Source organism: Crinia signifera, chromosome 7 (genome assembly GCF_055691185.1).
Source record: "Crinia signifera chromosome 7, ASM5569118v1, whole genome shotgun sequence".
Lineage (NCBI taxonomy): Eukaryota > Metazoa > Chordata > Amphibia > Anura > Myobatrachidae > Crinia > Crinia signifera.
Genome location: NC_139223.1, coordinates 17640857 through 17661601, shown reverse-complemented (window position 1 = coordinate 17661601; position 20745 = coordinate 17640857). Strand labels below are relative to the sequence as shown.

General features: G+C 48.1%; 1 protein-coding gene across 1 annotated transcript; it reads right to left on the bottom strand.

Annotated features, from left to right (window-relative positions):
* Positions 1–876: 876 nt before the first annotated feature.
* LOC146021393 (arylamine N-acetyltransferase, pineal gland isozyme NAT-3-like) lies at positions 877–19937 on the bottom strand. The gene is made up of 2 exons (XM_083155176.1): positions 19796–19937; positions 877–1728 (listed from the first exon to the last, which is right to left on the bottom strand). The coding sequence occupies exons 1-2, from the start codon at positions 19841–19843 to the stop codon at positions 883–885; spliced, it is 894 nt and encodes a 297-aa protein (XP_083011302.1). The 5' UTR covers positions 19844–19937; the 3' UTR covers positions 877–882.
* Positions 19938–20745: the final 808 nt, after the last annotated feature.

The window sequence follows — 20745 nt, the reverse complement described above, 5'->3', positions numbered from 1 at the left end:
GCCGGTGTGAAGAGTGCCCGTAGGGCACAATGAATCACCTAGTAATATATATATATATATATATAGTGACAAAGAATCACATAGATTAGATTGAAACAAAGTCTGTTTTTTTATTTGTAGCAGGTAGACACCATACCAGGGTAACATCCTGGCGATTCTTAGGTTACAGCAATGGCAGGTTTCAGCAGGCACCTACAGGCTTCACAATAAGGGTACTCCAGAGAAGACCTAACAAAATCCCCACATTCCCCCCAGCCTATGGCCCAACTGCTAAAAGGCATTGGGAACATTGATCCTCTGCTCTATACAAACATAAAACAGAAAGTAACAGGTGTTGTCAATTAGCAATACAACATAGGAACTGGATCTCACTAGCCCTGCTGCTGTTCTAAATCCTGGTCTGAATCTTCAACATTCAGCTCATGTGGAAGTATACTGACCCTCCCTATATAAATAAATAAAGGTGACACTCAATGTAAAAGATGAAGATCACAAGGCTGACTACTGGAATATGGTATATTTACACCCACATGCAACAATGGGTAATCCATACCAACTTTGCCTGTATCCAGAGTCAGCCGCACCCCTAATACTCTGCCTTAGAGAACTGTGATCTGCATCTACACCAACCTTATCCAGGTAAATCTCTGTACCCTCTCATTACTGAACTGCCCATAATTACATATGCAGGCCCATCAGCTTCTTCTAAAGTCCCATTGCCACCCAGTGATTCAGCCACAGGTGAGATGCGTCAACTCTAATTGCTCATAGATCGTTTATTGTGACAAAATGCAGCTTCCACCATGGTCCCAGCACTTTTTTTATATAGTAACTGGTATTATAGACATACAGTATGTATGTGGAATGTCACCTCCAGAGGTCTCACTGTCCATCAGGAGATGGGATCCACACTTCATCCTTTGGTACAAATGTTGTACCCAGCACAATCCCAAACTTCTCACTGAGTACATCAGGAATCTCCTTCTCACTGAGATCTTCTGAGGTCTTCACCCTTTCTCCACCATTGGTATACTGTGTTCTGATCATTCTACACCCCATGTAGGTCAGTCTGCCATCTGTTCGTTGTAGGGAACAGAAAGATTTGCAGACAAAGCGAGCTCTTGGTGAGGTCTGGTGATAGTTACACATCTCCCTGAAGTCCTCAAATCTCCTCTCTTCCAGGGTGAACTTGTACAGACTAATCCATTGGTCATTGTCCTTCTTCTCCAAGAACCACTCCTCTTCTTCCACCCGTAACCGAAACACACCACTGTCCTGCTCCTCTTCCCATCCTGCTTCCAGTGGAAATGGATCCATAATTCCTTCTCCAAAGCCAACGTCACAAAGCCACCGCCTGCCCTCCAACTCTGCACTCAGTACCATGTGGTCAAATGGAGGACCATACAGCTCAATGACCGGCTTCCTCACTCTGGCCGACAGCAAATGTGGCTTGTACCCCAACTCTTGTAACATCCAGAAGAAAAGGCCGTTGTTCTCATAACAGAAGCCCCCACGTTTTCTAAGGACTATTTTCTGATAAATCCACATTGTGTCCAGGATAATTTTCTCCCCAATGTGTACACTGAGGCTCTCGAATGGTATTGAGAATAAGTGGTGGCGATGAAACTTTCGTAGAGCTGAAAGGGACGGTGTGGAGGAATCTGGTGTCATTTCTGTGATCCCAATCCGCTGGAGATAGAGGTTCAAATCCATCTTGCAAGAAATGATCTGAAATAAAATATATAAATACAGGTTGAGTGTCCCTTATCCAAAATGCTGGGGACCAGAAGAATTTTGGATAACGGATTATTCCGTATTTCAGAATATTTTTATATTTCAATTATGTCATTTGAAGTATCTTGCATTTATGTTGTAGAAACACATCAACCACATTAAATCAACATAAAAAATATTTTATTTGTGCATAAAACAAGGTTTCAAATATGAAAACAAAGTTTTTGTACGATCTCAGGTACTGAATGTGAATGCCAAGCAATCATTGCCTTGCACATATATAGTGCCAGTTATATATCATGTCCTTAGTAGTGCCAGTTACAAATGTACCCAGTAAGTTTTTAGAAAAACAAATATTCTTTTTTTCACTTTCTGGAATGTATGGTTTTTGGAATAATTTGGATAAGGGATACTCAACCTGTATCATATAGGTAATTGTGAATACTGCAATTGTATACATGCACAATGAAAATAATGTTGTATGTGTAATTTACACAATATGTGCTATATTGTTGAGTTCTTCATTGGTAGTTGCCTGGGGGAGACCTTGTTAATGCTGTATACTGTAACTACCTTGTGTCTTGTTGCTGTGCTTAAGGTGCCCATACACGCTCCGATGCGGCGGGTTCGTTTTGTACTTTGAGATGTGCGCTCCCGCGGCATCTCATCGTACAGTACAAAAAGAATGTGCTGCACATACTATTTGTACATGCTTTTCATCGCATCGCATTGCATGCACAATGCATGCACAAGGCATGCGATGCGTGCCATTTAACACAAAACGGATGCCCGCATAGGAGCGTGTATGGGCACCTTTAGTCTAAAGGTGCCCACACACGCACCGTTGCCGGCGGTGCGATGCTGTACGATGGGGTGCGCGCTCCCGCGGCACCACATCGTACAGTACAAAAAGTATGTGCTGCTGTTAGGATCTCCTGTGCCACGCTGTCTGGCGAGACACCACGTGACACTGGCTGGAAGGAGATAGTGACAGGACCAGGGCAGCCTCGCCAACCTGACTCCGTTGTACTCAGATGGAGTTGACGTGTGTGTGCGGGGTGCTAGGCTTCACTAATAATAGCCGCGTTCGTGGGAGCCCGTTAGTCAGGCTCCCACCTCGATGCCACCTGGTCTTATGTTTAGGACAACACACACGCCAAGGCCAGTGATGAACAAGGGGAAAGGTAGAATTATACTCACCGATAATTCCTTTTCTTCCTAGAGATCCCATGGCAGCCAAGACCTTGGGATTTCATCCCTCTCCCTTCAGCTAGACAGGTTGTTTTTTTCTAGGACCTCCCCCTTCCTGTATAAATGGACTCTCCACCCCTTCCTCCTTGTCTTTTTGAGTGTCTCCTTCCTTAGGTCCTGAAAAAAACACAAGGGGCGGGCAACTAATGGCTGCCATGGGATCTCTAGGAAGAAAAGGAATTATCGGTGAGTATAATTCTACCTTTCTTCTACGATCCCCATGGCAGCCAAGACCTTGGGACAATATACCAAAGCAGAAAGAGGGAGGGACACAATACATGCCAGAAAAAATATATATTTAATCAATCAGAGCACTGTTAAGAACTCGCTCTCCAAAACATGATTTTGACACATCCAGCGCATAATGCCTGGAGAAAGTGTGCATCGACTTCCAAGTAGCTGCATTACAGATATCTTTAATCGAGGTTTGAGCCTTTTTCGCCCACGACGTCGCCATGGCCCTAGTGGAGTGTGCCTTTATAACAGCTGGAACCTCCTGACCTTCCTGTTGGTAAACATAAGTAATAAGATCACGAATCCATCTCGCCATTGTCTGCTTGGAAGGTGACATCCCTTTCCTTGGACCATCGGAGATCACAAATAAATTTTTCGACTTTCTTATATCCGCCAGTCTCTGTAAGTAAATAGTGATACCTCTCACTAAGTCCAGAGTATGCAACTCTTCTTCTATTTCCCCTTTAGGATCTGGATAGAACGAAGGAAGAGTAATCTCCTGATTAAGGTGAAAAGTACTGACGACTTTCGGTAGGAAATCAGGATGAGTCCTTAGAACCACCTTATCTGAAAATATCTTCAGGTATGGTTCTTCAATGTACAACGCCTGCAGCTCGCTGATCCTTCTTGCGGAAGTGACCGCCACTAAAAACAGAATTTTCCAATTCATATATTTCAGAGAGATTTCATTCAAAGGCTCAAATTTCGTCAGTGCTTTTAGCAACAGGTTCAGATCCCACGGAGCTACCAGCGACCTGAGTGTTGGTCTCATTCTTTTTACTGCGTTGCAGAATCTCTTTATAAGATCGTCTTCTGACAACTTCCTACTTAACAGTACACTCAATGCTGATATTTGGACTCTCAGCGTAGAGTTGGCTAAGCCCGACTCATATCCTAAATACAGGAACTGTAGTACTTGGGCCGTAGATGAGAGAGTAATGTCCACATCTGAACCTCTCCATCGAATGAAAGCCTGCCACACTCTATAGTAGACTAATGATGAAACCTCTTTCCTTGCATTAAGAAGTAGTCTTACTACTTGGTCTGACAACCCTTGACTCTTCAATATCCCCCTCTCAATCTCCATGCCTTTAGCGATAGTATCTCTGGATTTGGATGTACTATTGGTCCTTGATGTAAGAGCCCCGGAATGATGGGTAGCTTCCAGGGTTCCTGTATGGCCAACTTCAGGACTGTCGGAAACCACGATCTCCTCGGCCAAAAGGGGAGTATCATAATCACTTCGACCTGATCCTCTATGACTTTCTTCAGGACCCTGTGAATTAGAGGGAACGGAGGGAATATGTAACCCAGTCGACATGTCCAACGTACTGAGAACGCGTCTACTGCAGAGGTCTGGTAGAGATAGTACCTTGAGAAGAATGTTTCGACCTTCCTGTTGGAGGATGTGGCCATCAGGTCTATGTCTGGAAGGCCGAATCTTTTCACGATTTCTTGGAATATCGCCACATTCAGTTCCCATTCGCCTGGCGAGATCTCTGTTCTGCTTAAGAAGTCTGCTAGGACATTGTCCTTTCCGGGCACGAACACTGCTGATAGTGACGGAACGTTTTCTATCGCCCACACCATAATCTTTGTGACTATTGTCATTAGGCCTCTGCTCCTTGTACCACCTTGGTGGTTGAGATGTGCCACCACCGTGGTATTGTCTGAGAATATTCTTAAGTGATTTCCTTTTATTCTCTTTTGGAAATAATTGATCGTCCTCCAGACAGCTTCTGTCTCCCTCCAATTGGACGACTTCTGACTCTCCTTCTTTGACCACTCTCCTTGAGTCGTCAGACTGGCCATATGGGCTCCCCAGCCCAACGAACTTGCATCCGTAGTGACTACCAGAAACTGCGGGAGCCTCAGGGACGTTGCTCTTCTTAGTAGCTCTGCACTCGTCCACCACGTAAGAGAATCTTTCACTTGGAAGGAAAGCTTGATCTTCATATCTGGATCTGCTTTTCTCTTTATATACGGGAGAATTGCCCACTGCAGAGATCTGAGTTTCCAGTGAGCCCAGGGTACTGTCCCAATGGCTGACATCATCATCCCCAGAAGCTTCAAACATGCCTTTAACTGGACCTCTCTTGACAGTCTTATGCTTCTGGAGTTCGACCGGATCCTTTGACACCTTTCCTCTGACAATCTTACTCGAATCTTTCGGTGTCTATGAGCAAACCCAGGAACTGGATTAATGTTGACGGTTCCAGTTGACTCTTTTGATAATTTACTATCCAGCCGTGCTCCTCCAAGATTCTTATCACGGTAGCCAAATCTTGCAACAGCTTTGTTCTTGATGATGCTGCTATCAACAGGTCGTCTAGATATGGCCAAATCCGAATGTTCTGCATCCTTATGTATGCAATCAGTGTGACTAAAACTTTTGTGAAGACTCGTGGCGAACTGGTCAGACCGAATGAAAGACAGGTAAATTGGAGATGCTCTCCCATCACACAGAACCTTAGAAATCTTCTGTCCTGACCCCTGACTGGTATGTGGTAGTATGCATCCTTGAGGTCTAGGGAAACTAGAAAGTCCCCTTCCTCTATTCCCGCTAGTATGGACTTCTGAGTCTCCATTCTGAACTTTTTTACTTCTACATGAGAATTCAATCTCTTTAGGTCCAAGATCATACGATAACCTCCTGTGTTTTTCTTCACCAGGAAGACATTCGAGTAGAACCCCTTCGCCTTCTGATGAGGTGTCACTGGTTCTACAGCCTTGATATCTTTCAACTGGGAAATAATGCTTTTTAATTCTTTCCTTTCGGATGGATTCTTTGGGTTTTTTGATATCCGAAAATAATCTCTTTCCGGAACTTGTCTGAACTCTATGGCATAACCTTCCTGAATTATTTTCAGCACCCATCTGTCCCGAACGGTGTTTCTCCAACTGAGGATGAACATAGACAGACGTGCTCCCACACAATGACCGCTGTGATTGTCATTGCCTATAACCTCTTCTGAAGTTCTGCCGAAAGGACTGCTTAGACGACTGAAAGGAACCTCTTTGATTGTAAGGCCTCTGGTTATAGGGTCTTCCTGGCCTGTAGCTTCTGGAAGCTCTGTACTGCTGCTTGGAGGAGTCCTGAGACTGATATCTTGCCTTCTTTTCTTGTGGAAGCCTAAGGGACTTTCCACCCGTGATCCTGTGGATTAAAGCATCCAATTTTGAGCCAAATAACTGGGACCCCTCGAAGGGAAGGGACACCAAGCGATTTTTAGAATGGGCGTCTGCCGCCCATGATCTCAGCCATAACGCTCTTCTCGCTGAAACTCCAGCCGCCATCGCCCTTGCCGAAAAAGATATTGTATCCAGCGAGGCCTCGCAGATAAACTCGATAGCCTTCTGCATCGTCTCCAAGTTCTTTAGCAGATATTGCCTTGAAATCTTCTCTTCAACATCGCTATGTAGCGACGTCCCCCAGAGCCTCAACGCCCTTGCCACTGAGGCCACCGAGACTCCGGACTTCAAGGACACTGCTGCGGAAAAATGTAGCTTCCTAAGGGACCCTTCCATTCTTCTGTCCATAGAATCTTTGAAAGAAGCCTCGTCTTCTAGTGGAATCGTAGTTCTTGAAGTCAACTCTGCCACTGCGGCATCAATCTTGGGCAAGTCACACCATTTCAGAAACAGTTCATCTTTCAAAGGGTACATCCGCTCGACTCTGGCCAGCTTCCCTTGCCTTTTGTCAAGATTGGACCATTCCTTCGATATCAGGTCTTTCATCACCTGATGAACCGGGAAGTGCCGATTCTTCTTTGATCTATCCTCAAACAATATATTTTCTCCACCTTCTGGGGCAGCTGGCTCTTTCACATTCATAGTCTTATATATAGCCTTTAATATCTTTTCTACATTGTCAAAGTTAAAGACCCTAGTCTCTTCCTTGATCTCTCCTTCTTCTGCCGACGCATCTTCCACTTCTACTACTAACTCCTCTGATGAGGCATTATCCTCGCTGAAGTCAGTTTGATCCCTGGATCTCTTGTTCCCCTGGTTAGAGTCTATAAATTCTTCTTTGGACACGAAGGATTTCTTCATCCAGTCCATGAGATCCTGAATCATTTTGGGCTGCACCATAGTCGGCGAAGTGTTAGTTTCACACTTCCCACACAGCGTTTTCCCTTGCACGCTAGAAAAGGCTGTATCACAGACCATACAAATAGCCTCAAGGTTATTCTTCTTAGACGTCTTCTTTCTTGGAACTGTATCAGGCTCCTTAGGAGGCACACTATAAGAAATCCAACGAGAAAATTTATTTTTTTTTTTTTTCTAAGAAAAAAATAAACGCTAGTCTATCTAATCACAAAAACTTTCTGGAGCTTACCTCGCAGGGGCATTATCAGATATTTGGGGGGCAGGCAAATCCATAGCAGAAGCAGCAACAAACCTGCATGATCCACATACATATTTTAGTATCATGATATCAATCCATAAAGCAGCAAAGAACACCAGAAAAAACTGGACTTCATACCTTATAAAAGACTTCTGTTCGTTTATAGCAGCAGGACAGCACACACCACTCACCCAGACCACTGCTGGGCTTTAAATAGCTGGGCAATTTCAAAAAAGGGCGCCAATTCCCGCACAGCCCCGCTGCCTTGTGGGAAATGTAGTCCGTCTGGCGCTGCCCTTTATTTTAGTATGCTGCGCCTTACGAGTATACCTCCGCGCTTCATCCTCCTGCTAACTTAAAAGTTAGCTTTCATTACCTCCGTTTTGCACGGAGGACGCGATGTACTCGCCTGCCGCCGGGGATTCTGGGGCTTGTAGTCTTTAGCCGCCCGCCGGAAACACGCGCCTAAGCGCACTGTATTTTGGTCTCTGTAGTTGCCGCGCGTGCGGCGTCTGTGTTTGGGGGAGGAAGGTAATCAGCCATCGCTCCGTCCTGCTCCCCGCTGCTCTGCTCCAGCGTCTCCTGCGGACTTACAAACTCCTGCATGCCGCTCTGAGACCCCTGAGCTGATCCACATCGCCTCTCAGGTACCTATATATTACATGGGCAGATAACACCTTCATAAGGCCACGCTCCCATACTGCACTTCCCCATGTAATGAACCCCTGCACTATAGTAAGCTCCACTGAAAAATAAACAAACCTATTCTACCTAGTCTAACTGAAAAACTAGGAGACAGGAAAAAAAGACAAGGAGGAAGGGGTGGAGAGTCCATTTATACAGGAAGGGGGAGGTCCTAGAAAAAAACAACCTGTCTAGCTGAAGGGAGAGGGATGAAATCCCAAGGTCTTGGCTGCCATGGGGATCGTAGAAGAAACCTATCTAACAAACAAAGAGGCGAGGACCACCCTGCCCTGCGGAGAGGGGTGCCAGTGGATAGCACTCTAAACAGGAACCCGCTGTGCTAATGCTTAACAGGTGTAACCATACACAGTATGCTGACACACTAAGAACTGCTGACGGGTGTAACAATACACGATATGCTGACACAATAAGTACTGCTGACAGGTGTAACAATACACTATACGCTGACACAATAAGCAAATGATCAGTAAGGAGACAAAGAGGGGGAATCTCCCAACTTATCTGAAACCGAGGGATATCAATATAGCTGGAGCTGAGATGCTGCGGACAAGGCAGGGAACCAGCCGAAGGAAGCGCCACGCTGGAGAAGGAATCCCACAAAGACCAACAGGAGCTGCAGGGACCGGGAGACGGATAAAGGACGACACACGGACACCGGGAGGACAGGAGACTGGATGGAGGACACAGCTGGGAATCAACGACAGGATGCAGGATGACTGGGAACAGGAACCAGGAATAACGGAAGACTGGGAACCAGGAACACTTGAGACCCTGAGGTACAAAAGCTATAACCGGCATGGGACTGAATAACCAGAGGGTTTATATAGAGAGCACAATGTGGTGCTGATTACACATTGCCTAAAGGTGTGCACTGCAGGCTAGGAGCCTAATCAAGACACCTGAGTCCAGAACACACAGTACTGAAAGTGAGCTGCAATGACCCAGGCTGACCACTGGATGCCACCAGCGAGTAAACACACACACACAGGCTGGGATAAACCCAGGGAGCAGAATCCAGGGAGAACATGAAACTACACACAGAATATGTGAATCTGCGCATAACACAGATCCGCTGGAGGCGGATCCTAACAGTACCCCCCCCCCTTGAAGAGGGGTCAAGGGACCCCAATACCAGGTTCTCCACTACATGGAGAATACCAAACCCTGGAATGGGGGTATCAACCAACAACAGGAACAAGCTGTGACTGCAGCTTGTAACATTGCCCCCCTCTCAAAGGTGGCCTACGGACACAACAAAACCAGACAAACAAATATGACAAACAGGACAAAGCACAAGGTCAGTGCATATACTTCTTTTTCCTTCTCTTAGAATGTTTGGTACGAGAAGATGTCCCTGGTTTTAAACAGGCTTCTTCATAAACCATAGGGCCTGTATACACCGGATACCCATCAATCTCAGACACAAATTCTGAGTCTGAATCTGAGAAAGCATCAAACCTGGATACCAGCGCTCTAGGTGGTAATAATTCAGGAAGATCTCTGTAAGAGGGAGACAAAAAGGCACACCCAGTGGTAATAGCTATGGGCTGGGCCCTTTGTATTGACTCTCCTAAACATGGAGTCTCTGCAGACAAGATGGTCGGCCCAGAGGCATCTGAACCACTTTTATTGGGACCAAATTTTTTCACTACAGCATCACTGAATGCTGGGAGATTCTTAAGAATGGGATCCTCAGATTGAAAAAATTTGCATGCCCATTCGAAAGGTTCACCTCTGAAGCAGTAAATTAAATAGAGCACCACATTATCTGAAGTGATACCTAAAAATGGTCTGGACTCCAAAATAGTGACAAAATGGTTAGTGAGCGCAACAAATTGGGTTAGGTCCCCATCAAAAACTATAGATGTAGAGATATCGTTCAAAGCATCAACAGTAACTTCATTATCAGCTAACTGACTGGACTGTATAGCTGGAATTATGGCCCTTGAGGCTGAGACTTTAAGGACCCCCTTAGAGGTTATGACCTCTTCCAAGTCTGATGGTCTTTCTGGTTGGGCAGCACTATGATGAGTCTCTGGCTGATCACCACTGTGATGCACTTCTAAGTGGGCAGCACTATAGTGAAACTCTGGCTGGGCAACAACAAAAAGACCAACAGATGGTTCCTCCATGTTACCGACATGGCTGGAACTCTGTTCAGAGACAGGACAATCAGAATCCCTCTTAGGGACTGGATGGACAGAGTCCCCATCTGGGGCGACACAGGCTTGAACCCCCTCTGGTGAGACACCGGCTTGAACCCCCTCTGGGGCGACACCGGCTTGAACCCCCTCTGGGGCGACACCGGCTTGAACCCCCTCTGGGGCGACACCGGCTTGAACCCCCTCTGGGGCGACAACAACTTGAACCCCCTCTGGGGCGACAACAACTTGAACCCCCTCTGGGGCGACAACAACTTGAACCCCCTCTGGGGCGACAACAACTTGAACCCCACTCGGGGCTGCGCACTTCGGGACCCCACTCGGGGCTGCGCACTTCGGGACCCCACTCGGGGCTGCGCACTTCGGGACCCCACTCGGGGCTGCGCACTTCGGGACCCCACTCGGGGCTGCGCACTTCGGGACCCCACTCGGGGCTGCGCACTTCGGGACCCCACTCGGGGCTGCGCACTTCGGGACCCCACTCGGGGCTGCGGCCTCGACACAGGCCTGACCCCTCTTTGGGGCTGCATCCTCCGGGCCCCCACTCGGGGCTGCGGCCTCCGGGCCCCCACTCGGGGCTGCGGCCTCCGGGCCCCCACTCGGGGCTGCGGCCTCCGGGCCCCCGGCGTCTGACCGGCTCGGCGGGCCCCCGGCATCAGACCGGCTCGGCGGGCCCCCGGCATCAGACCGGCCCGGCGGGCCCCCGGCATCAGGATGAATCAGCGGGCCCCCTGCATCGGACTGGCTCGGCGGGCCCCCGGCATCGGACTGACTCGGCGGGCCCCCGGCATCGGACTGACTCGGCGGGCCCCCGGCATCTGAGTCAATCACCTGGGTTTTCCCCTTAAGGGTTTGCAACTCTGACTTAATATGAACAGAAATCCCATCATGCGGGGAGCACCTCCTCTGCTGATTATTAAACCCAAAATGGGGACTCCCAGCACTTGGACCAACCGTATTAATCAGAGCGCTTTTACTGGGAGACTCAGAGCACTCCTCTGCCACAGTGTAGACAGGCATAGATCTGACAACCTGCCCCGACTTGGCCAGAGGAAACACCCTGTTGCCACCACTGGAGTTGCGCAAAACACAAGTTTGCACAAAGTGGCCTGAATCTCCACAGTATAAGCATAGATTAAAGTCTCTACGCCGCTGACGCTCCTCCGATGGGAGCTTCGGCCGTAGAACACTTCTATGCATTACCTGAACCTCTGGGTCTGAGGACTTGCTGCCTAATACCTCCTTAGGCAGGGTCCCATTAGGGGCTGAATGAACCCCAGTGACCTCTGGGAGGATCAGAAAAATTTCTGTTAGGAGTTTTTGCAACTGCAGTAAGGACTGCTGCAAAACCTCTAACTGCCCAGGTTTAAAGGTATTGAACGCCAGATTTAGGGCCGCTAATGACTCTTGCATGGCCTGCATGGTTACTGTGCAAAAAGACTATGACACAATAACAAAGACAAAGCAAAAAATACTATGACAAGACAAGACTGTGACAAGGTAAAAAAAAACTGCAGGACTGAGAGGGCAGAACTCAGCTCCAGGGTTATCTGTTATGGCCGGTTATAATGTTAGGATCTCCTGTGCCACGCTGTCTGGCGAGACACCACGTGACACTGGCTGGAAGGAGATAGTGACAGGACCAGGGCAGCCTCGCCAACCTGACTCCGTTGTACTCAGATGGAGTTGACGTGTGTGTGCGGGGTGCTAGGCTTCACCAATAATAGCCGCGTTCGTGGGAGCCCGTTAGTCAGGCTCCCACCTCGATGCCACCTGGTCTTATGTTAGGACAACACACACGCCAAGGCCAGTGATGAACAAGGGGAAACCTATCTAACGAACAAAGAGGCGAGGACCACCCTGCCCTGCGGAGAGGGGTGCCAGTGGATAGCACTCTAAACAGGAACCCGCTGTGCTAATGCTTAACAGGTGTAACCATACACAGTATGCTGACACACTAAGAACTGCTGACGGGTGTAACAATACACGATATGCTGACACACTAAGAACTGCTGACGGGTGTAACAATACACTATATGCTGACACAATAAGTACTGCTGACAGGTGTAACAATACACGATACGCTGACACAATGAGTACTGCTGACAGGTGTGTGGCAATCCACTCTGAGTGCCCCTGTGCCCTCAAAAAGGCTTAATGGCAGCCAATGCTGCTATTAGGAAAGACTGCAGCTTCATAGACACTGCAGGGATGTGAGGGGTTAACAGACCCAGCTCACATCCACGTGCAGAGAACCTGACATTCCCCTGATTGGCTGCCCTGGAGTGTGTGAAGACAGGAAGCTGAGAGGTCAGGGGTCAGCCAGCAGAACGGGACAGAGAAAACTTGCTGCAGTGGAGAGAAGGCAGAGATTGTGCACAGAGAGAGTGAGAAGACATGCTTGGAGCAGGGAGAGGCTCAGGCAGAGAGAGGAGAAAGCCCAGCAGCGTGTGTACAGTGAATGGAGAAGCTGTTCCCCTGTGCTGCACTGAAGAGGAGATCAGGTGCTGCTGATAGGTGCCAGGCAGAGTGAGACCCAGAGAGGAGTGAGAGACCCAGAGAGGAGTGAGAGACCCAGAGAGGAGTGAGAGATCCTGAAGAGTCATGACCAGCAGGAACTGGCATCTGCAGCTGAGAGTTAAGGTACAGGAGCTCCCCTACCCCCAGGCTGGCCTGCACCCCACATTGGCCCACTTTACCCAGCTATTGAAGTGGCTCTCCACTGCATAGGGGACAACTGTTATTGGGGTGCTGATCACCCTGCGACATTACCAGCCCAGAGACACCTGCAACGCCCCTCTGGCTGCATGCCAGATTTGCCACCACTGCCAAGCCTATATCTACAGCCTGTGTTGTATGTCTAGCAGGGAGTTGCCCTAGGTAACGGGGACTCGCCTGTACCCCGCTATAGGGGACCATTAATATTTTCTGGCCTTTATATAGTAGTGTGCACACTAAGGTAGGGCCTACCCTTGTACTTGTGAGGATCTTCCTGCGTGGGACCGTTTCTTCATTGACTGTTTTCCTTGCACCAGGGACTATAGTTCAGTATAGTGTTGTATGTGCAGTATAGTGTTATATGTGCAGTATTGTGTTATATGTGCGGTATAGTATTCTAGTGATGTCATATTATTGTCTTTAATATTGCTCTGTTTGATGTCATTGTCTTTGTGTTTTTTTTTATCTTTCTTATTGATGTTTGCATATGTGTACGAGTATATCACAGCGACTAGTGCAGTTGTTTTCCTTTAATAAATATTTGTCGCTGCTAACCGAAGTAGCGTTGTCTTTTGTGGGTCCCTTGGGTTGTGCCGTTCCCTGCCACAGGTTCTCCAGCAGAAGCCGCGAAGAATCCAGAAGCCGCCGCGGTCACCAGCTCCAGATTTAAGGTACGCCATCTTGCACCACACCGTACAGGGGCACTGTCACAGGTGTAACAATACACGATACGCTGACACAATGAGTACTGCTGACAGGTGTAACAATACACGATACGCTGACACAATGAGTACTGCTGACAGGTGTAACAATACACTATACGCTGACACAATGAGTACTGCTGACAGGTGTAACAATACACGATATGCTGACACAATAAGTACTGCTGACAGGTGTAACAATACACTATACGCTGACACAATAAGCAAATGATCAGTAAGGAGACAAAGAGGGGGAATCTCCCAACTTATCTGAAACCGAGGGATATCAATATAGCTGGAGCTGAGATGCTGCGGACAAGGCAGGGAACCAGCCGAAGGAAGCGCCACGCTGGAGAAGGAATCCCACAAAGACCAACAGGAGCTGCAGGGACCGGGAGACGGATAAAGGACGACACACGGACACCGGGAGGACAGGAGACTGGATGGAGGACACAGCTGGGAATCAACGACAGGATGCAGGATGACTGGGAACAGGAACCAGGAATAACGGAAGACTGGGAACCAGGAACACTTGAGACCCTGAGGTACAAAAGCTATAACCGGCATGGGACTGAATAACCAGAGGGTTTATATAGAGAGCACAATGTGGTGCTGATTACACATTGCCTAAAGGTGTGCACTGCAGGCTAGGAGCCTAATCAAGACACCTGAGTCCAGAACACACAGTACTGAAAGTGAGCTGCAATGACCCAGGCTGACCACTGGATGCCACCAGCGAGTAAACACACACACACAGGCTGGGATAAACCCAGGGAGCAGAATCCAGGGAGAACATGAAACTACACACAGAATATGTGAATCTGCGCATAACACAGATCCGCTGGAGGCGGATCCTAACAGCTGCACATACTTTTTGTACTAGCCTTTTCTAGCATAGCATCGCATCACATGCACATCGTATGCACAAGGCATACGATGCGATGCTATGTGTGCTAGTTAAGCCCACAACGCACGCTGGGATCGGTGCGTGTGTGGGCTCCATTACCATGGTGTATAACCTGTGACATGATACACTAACTACCAGTTTCTCACCCAGTTTTAAGCCTCCTACACAGCTGTCACTGTTTCAGTTAATGACTGTCTTTCAATCTACATATGGAAATGGTGATCATTATCACCTGTTTGGTATGATTGGTTAATTATCCACCTTACTATACTCCTACAAAGTCCCTGACTGTTTGTAAAAGTATCTAGAAGAATTGGACTGTTTTAAAGGCAAAGGGCGGCCACACCAAAAAATGATATGATTTAGATTTCTCTCTGTTGATTCACTTTGCATTTTGGCCATTGATAAAAAAATTAAATCTTTTAACAATTCTACTTTTGAAAGCATTCTTAATTTGCAGCATTTTTACCACACATGCCTAAAACTTTTGCAGAGTTGTGTGTGTGTATATATATGATGCAGTTATTACACTGGCGGGTGGGAAGCAGATTGGCGGTAACTGAAATGCAATTATGCAGGGCGGCTTGGCGGCTCCTCCACCTCCCTCAGAGGTGGAGGAGGGGCTTGGTTTAGGCACTAGAAGAGGACTCCTAGGGATTGGCTTGGGAGGGGGCATATGGTTAGGCTGCGTGGTGGGGAGCAAAGGTTTGGGTTAGGTTGTGGGGAGGGTAATGGCACTCAGAAGTGGGAATAGGGTTAGGCTGTGGAAAAGGGTAGGTTTAAGGCCGCCCAACGCTACTGAGACTTCTTAGAGGAGAAATTGTGTAAAAAAGGAAATTGGATAAAAAAAGGGCCCAAATTGTGTATGGCCAGCTTTAAAGTTAGACAGTGGTGCAAGGAGAGATTTTTTGTTAGTGGTACTGATAGCGGACACCACAGACGTGCACCCAAAAATTGGGCATCGCCACGTGTTGTGGTGTATGTGGTCACATGGCAATAGGGGGGTGGCCACATTATGCCATACACCATAATGATGCCACTTACACATTATGCCACACACCGTATGCTGAGGGGGGGAGCTGGAAAGGGGGGGGGTGCGATCATAGCCACCAGGTGGACACACACACGACCAAGGGTTCAAGTGTTGGGGAGAGCTTGGATGGAGAAGTGCAGACACAGTCTATGGGCGTGGGGGCTGTGACAGTGCCAGCATACTCACAGCCAGGGAACAGAAACATTGTGGGCTGCAGCTTGATTGGATATTCAAGGTGCCTGTCAGCCTTCCAGCCAAAATATAGAAAAATTGCCTTAATGTGGCATATTTTAGTGAATTTAATTTTTTTTTTTCAAAAACATAACTCCAAAAGGCCCTACACTGGCACAATATCAATCTAATAACCCCCCCCCCCCCCCCATGTCATTTAATTCCTCCCATCTTTGGAGACGGCGTGCTCCCACTAAGGGGGCATGACCTATTTCAAAGGAGGTGTGGCTTTGCTGCTCCCGCGGAGCTACACCCCCATTTGACCACCTTGAGGGAATAGCCATACCTCCTGTCCCCGTGCCTACTGTGATTAGAACAGGACACCGCAAGCTCCGGCCGGGACGTGCAACCGTCTCCAAAAAAGGACTATCCCGCGGAGATGTCCCCAAATGCATTATTTTATTTTTATTTTTTTGCCCAAATATTTGGTGCCAGGGCGACAGGGGGGTGGATCGTTACGTGAACTGTGTCTTGGTCGACAGTCAAAAGATCAACCACTATTGGTGGACAGGCAAAAACACAACAAGAAGGTTGACATGGAGAAAAGGTTAACATCAGATTATGGTTATTTTTGTGTCTATGTCAGCAGATGTTGACATGGAGACCATATAAATGTACCGTCTTGCTGCGCTCGCCATATTTCAGGCGCTCCTATGTTCTCCCTCTATGCCCACTGCAATGGTAAAGTGTGAACACGTCGGTTTGAGAAAAAAAAATCTAGAAAATCTCACGTCAACCTTTTTGATGTCAACCTTTTGACCATGTGGAGCTAATGCATGTCAACCTTATTAATGTGTCAACTTTTTTCTGTCGTCCGATAGTGGGTGACTGATCTACGCATCCCTGACAATTCTCCAATAGGGAATTCCCCATCTCAGGAATTCCCTATGGGAGAATTCTGTTTATTTGATTCGGCCTTAATATAAGGGCACGACTGTGACCCATATTGGGAGGTATGTATATATGTTTGCATACCTCCCAACAGTCCCGATTTTAGTGGGACAGTCCCGATTATCAGGGCCTGTCCCGCTGTCCCACCCGCGGGTGGCAGTGTCCCGCGGTGTGGGGGGGGGCTGTTGGGAGTCCCCCCTGTCAGCTGCTAAGCAGCGGGGAATAAACGCTGTGCGCATGTCTATTCCCGCAGCCAGGGGGCTGGGGGCATGGCTAGAGGCTCACAGAGCCTCTGGGTCATGCCCCCATAGCGGCAAAATGGGGGGCGTGGCCTCGCGGGAGAGCCGCAAGTATAGGCCACGCCCCAAATTAGGCCACGCCCCTCGAAAATTTCGGCGCGTCCCGCATGCTGAACACGCAAAGTTGGGAGGTATGTGTTTGTTTGTATGTATGTATGTATTAGGGTTACCACCCGTCCGGGATTACTCCGGACAGTCCGGTAATTAAGACCGGCGTCCGGAGTCCGGACGGGTGGCTTTCCCGGACTATACATAGTCCGGGAATAACCCGCCCGCCGCCGCCGCCGCCCCCTCGTCTCCCCGCTCCCCCGCTGCCCTGCTCCCGTCCCCTCAAGTCTCCCCCGCTGTGTATGCGGGAGAGACGTGCTGCTGCGGTGCTGCATATGCTGCTGGACCGCTAGCCAATGGCCGCTCGCGGTCCAGCAGCCACCAGTTGATTGGCTGCTGGACCGCGAACGGCCATTGGCTAGCGGTCCAGCAGCGGGAGTTAGAAATGTTAAAATCATACAGCACAGCAGCACGTCTCTTCCGCGAATACAGCGGGGGAGACGTGAGGGGACGGGCAGGCAGGCACAGGCACACTGACAAGCCTGTCTGCCTCCCGCAGGCGGGGGAGGGGGTTTCTATCCCCCTTGGCAACGAGCACACTGGCACAGATCAATCCCCCTCGGCAACGAGCACACTGGCACAGATCAATCCCCCTCGGCAACGAGCACACTGGCACAGATCAATCCCCCTCGGCAACGAGCACAGAGGCACAGATCAATCCCCCTCGGCAACGAGCACACTGGCACAGATCAATCCCCCTCGGCAACGAGCACACTGGCACAGATCAATCCCCCTCGGCAACGAGCACACTGGCACAGATCTATCCCCCTCGGCAACGAGCAGAGGCACAGATCTATCCCCCTCGGCAACGAGCACAGAGGCACAGATCTATCCCCCTCGGCAACGAGCAAATTCAGTCCACCTTGGCATCGGCATGAAGCCCCTGGCATTGAGCATATAGGTAAGTGGCACTTATGTGTCAAATGTGTATGGTGTGTTATACAGTATGTCATGGGCATTGCTTAGTGTTATATAGTATGACATGGGCATTGCTTAGTGTTATATAGTATGACATGGGCATTGCGGTGTTATATAGTATGACATGGGCATTGCGGTGCTATATAGTATGTCAAGGGCATTGCGTAGTGTTATATAGTATGTAATGGGCATTGCAGTGTTATATAGTATGTAATGGGCATTGCGGTGTTATATAGTATGTCATGGGCATTGCGGTGCTATATAGTATGTCAAGGGCATTGCGTAGTGTTATATAGTATGTAATGGGCATTGCAGTGTTATATAGTATGTAATGGGCATTGCGGTGTTATATAGTATATCATGGGCATTACGGTGTGTTATATAGTATGTAATGGGCATTGCAGTGTTATATAGTATGTAATGGGCATTACGGTGTGTTATATAGTATGTAATGGGCATTACGGTGTGTTATATAGTATGTCATGGGCATCATGTGTGGGCTTATGAGTAATCGGAATTACAAAGTTCATTAAAACGTGCAATGGGCATTACGGTGTGTGGCATAACTTGTAATGGCCATTATGGCATGTGGTATACTATATAATGGGTGTGCGGTGTGTCGGCATTATGTCAAAAATTTTGCAGCGCGCCTTCGGCGCGCACTGTCCATGTTGTCCATCCTTTGCAAAAAAATTGTTGAGTCCTGGCATAATGTGTAATGGCCATTGCAGTACATGGCATAACACGTAATTGGCATCACGATGTGTGGCATAACTTGTAATGGCCATTATGGCATGTGGTATACTATATAATGGGTGTGCGGTGTGTCGGCATTATGTCAAAAATTTTGCAGCGCGCCTTCGGCGCGCACTGTCCATGTTGTCCATCCTTTGCAAAAAAATTGTTGAGTCCTGGCATAATGTGTAATGGCCATTGCAGTACATGGCATAACACGTAATTGGCATCACGATGTGTGGCATAACTTGTAATGGCCATTATGGCATGTGGTATACTATATAATGGGTTTGCGGTGTGTCGGGATTATGTCAAAAATTTGACGTGCGCCTTCGGCGCGCACTGTCCATGTTGTCCATCCTGTGCAAAAATTCTGTTGAGTCCTGGCATAATGTGTAATGGCCATTGCGGTATATGGCATAACACGGAATTAGCATCACGATGTGTGGCATAACTTGTAATGGCCATTAATGTATGTGATATAACATGTAACTGGAATTATGGTATGCAAAATCAAGAATGAAATGGAAGCAAAGGTTTAAAAAAAATCAACATAAGGCGGGTCTGGGGGCGGGTCTGGGGGTGGGGCTGGGATGGGTCAGTGGGTGTGTCAAGGGGCGGGCCAATGTCCGGGAATCTCTCAACAAAAAGGTGGTAACCCTAGTATGTATGTATGTATGTATGTATGTATGTATGTATGTATATATGTTTGTATGTATGTATGTACATTTATTTTCCATAGACAATCCACACTCTCACAATCTTGTGCTTCAGCCTGGGGAACACTAGAATACTCAAAATCTGTAAAGAGCGCACTCACCAGGGACTTGTTATGTGAATGTTTGTTGCTCACGTCATAAAATGACATTTCAGGTGGACATATCACAGGCCTTTCTCAGGACAAGGCCACCACCACTGTACTGGACAGACAAACCCCACCAAGTTCCATGCTCCTACCTAAATTCCAGTCCTAGGTCAGGTGACCACAGGTCATGTGACCGGAAGTGATGTCATCACCCACTTCCTGTTTATAAAACCTGCCTCAGATGACTAGTATTTCATAATAATGGTTCAAAGCTCCAATACACCAGCAACCCAATCAGTTGGGGGCATGTTAAATTACTTAATTTGGAGAAAAAAGCGTCACTATCTGTCTGAGCAACCGGAACTGGTAGTGGCCTCCATTTGGCTATTAAGGAATATTTGTTGCCTTGGCAACAAAACTATTCATTTTATTCACCAGTAGAGTGGTCCCACTCTGCACCACCTCTATATAGAGAGCATTTTTAGACACATAGCTTAATTTCAAAAACAGCAGTATAAGCTCATGGCAACCGGGACAAGAAGTGGCCGCCATTTTGGCTTTTGGGCAAGTTTGTGGCCTTGCAACTATACAGCAAAAAAAAGTGATCGCACAATAAACATACCACCAAACTTTCCTCATCCTTATATCAGACCTAACATGCATTTGTCCTGAAAAGGGGGTGGGGCTACTGGATGGGCCTGGCCTCAGATGTTGTGGCTTATTGCTGCAACCCTAGTTTTTCCCCCGTTTTTCGGGGGGAGGGGGTGTGTTTCCTAGCGCTCCCCTAGTGGCTGGGCAGCCCCCGGGTTCCTCCCGCTCTGACCTGAGGAGATGCCATGCATATGTGCACAGCATCTATTCATGGGAGGCAGAGGGACAGGAGGCATGACCGGCAGAGCTCAGGCCATTCCCCCTCTGCATTGAAAACGGGTGGCGTGGCTTGCAGGAATGTAATTGCCACTAAG

Coding starts and splice junctions, on each gene's coding strand:
- LOC146021393 (XM_083155176.1), bottom strand. CDS start 19,843: ATGTCATTTTATGACGTGAGCAACAAACATTCACATAACAAGTCCCTG. Junction 1,729..19,795: donor ATTCACATAACAAGTCCCTG/GTGAGTGCGCTC, acceptor ATTTTATTTCAG/ATCATTTCTTGCAAGATGGA.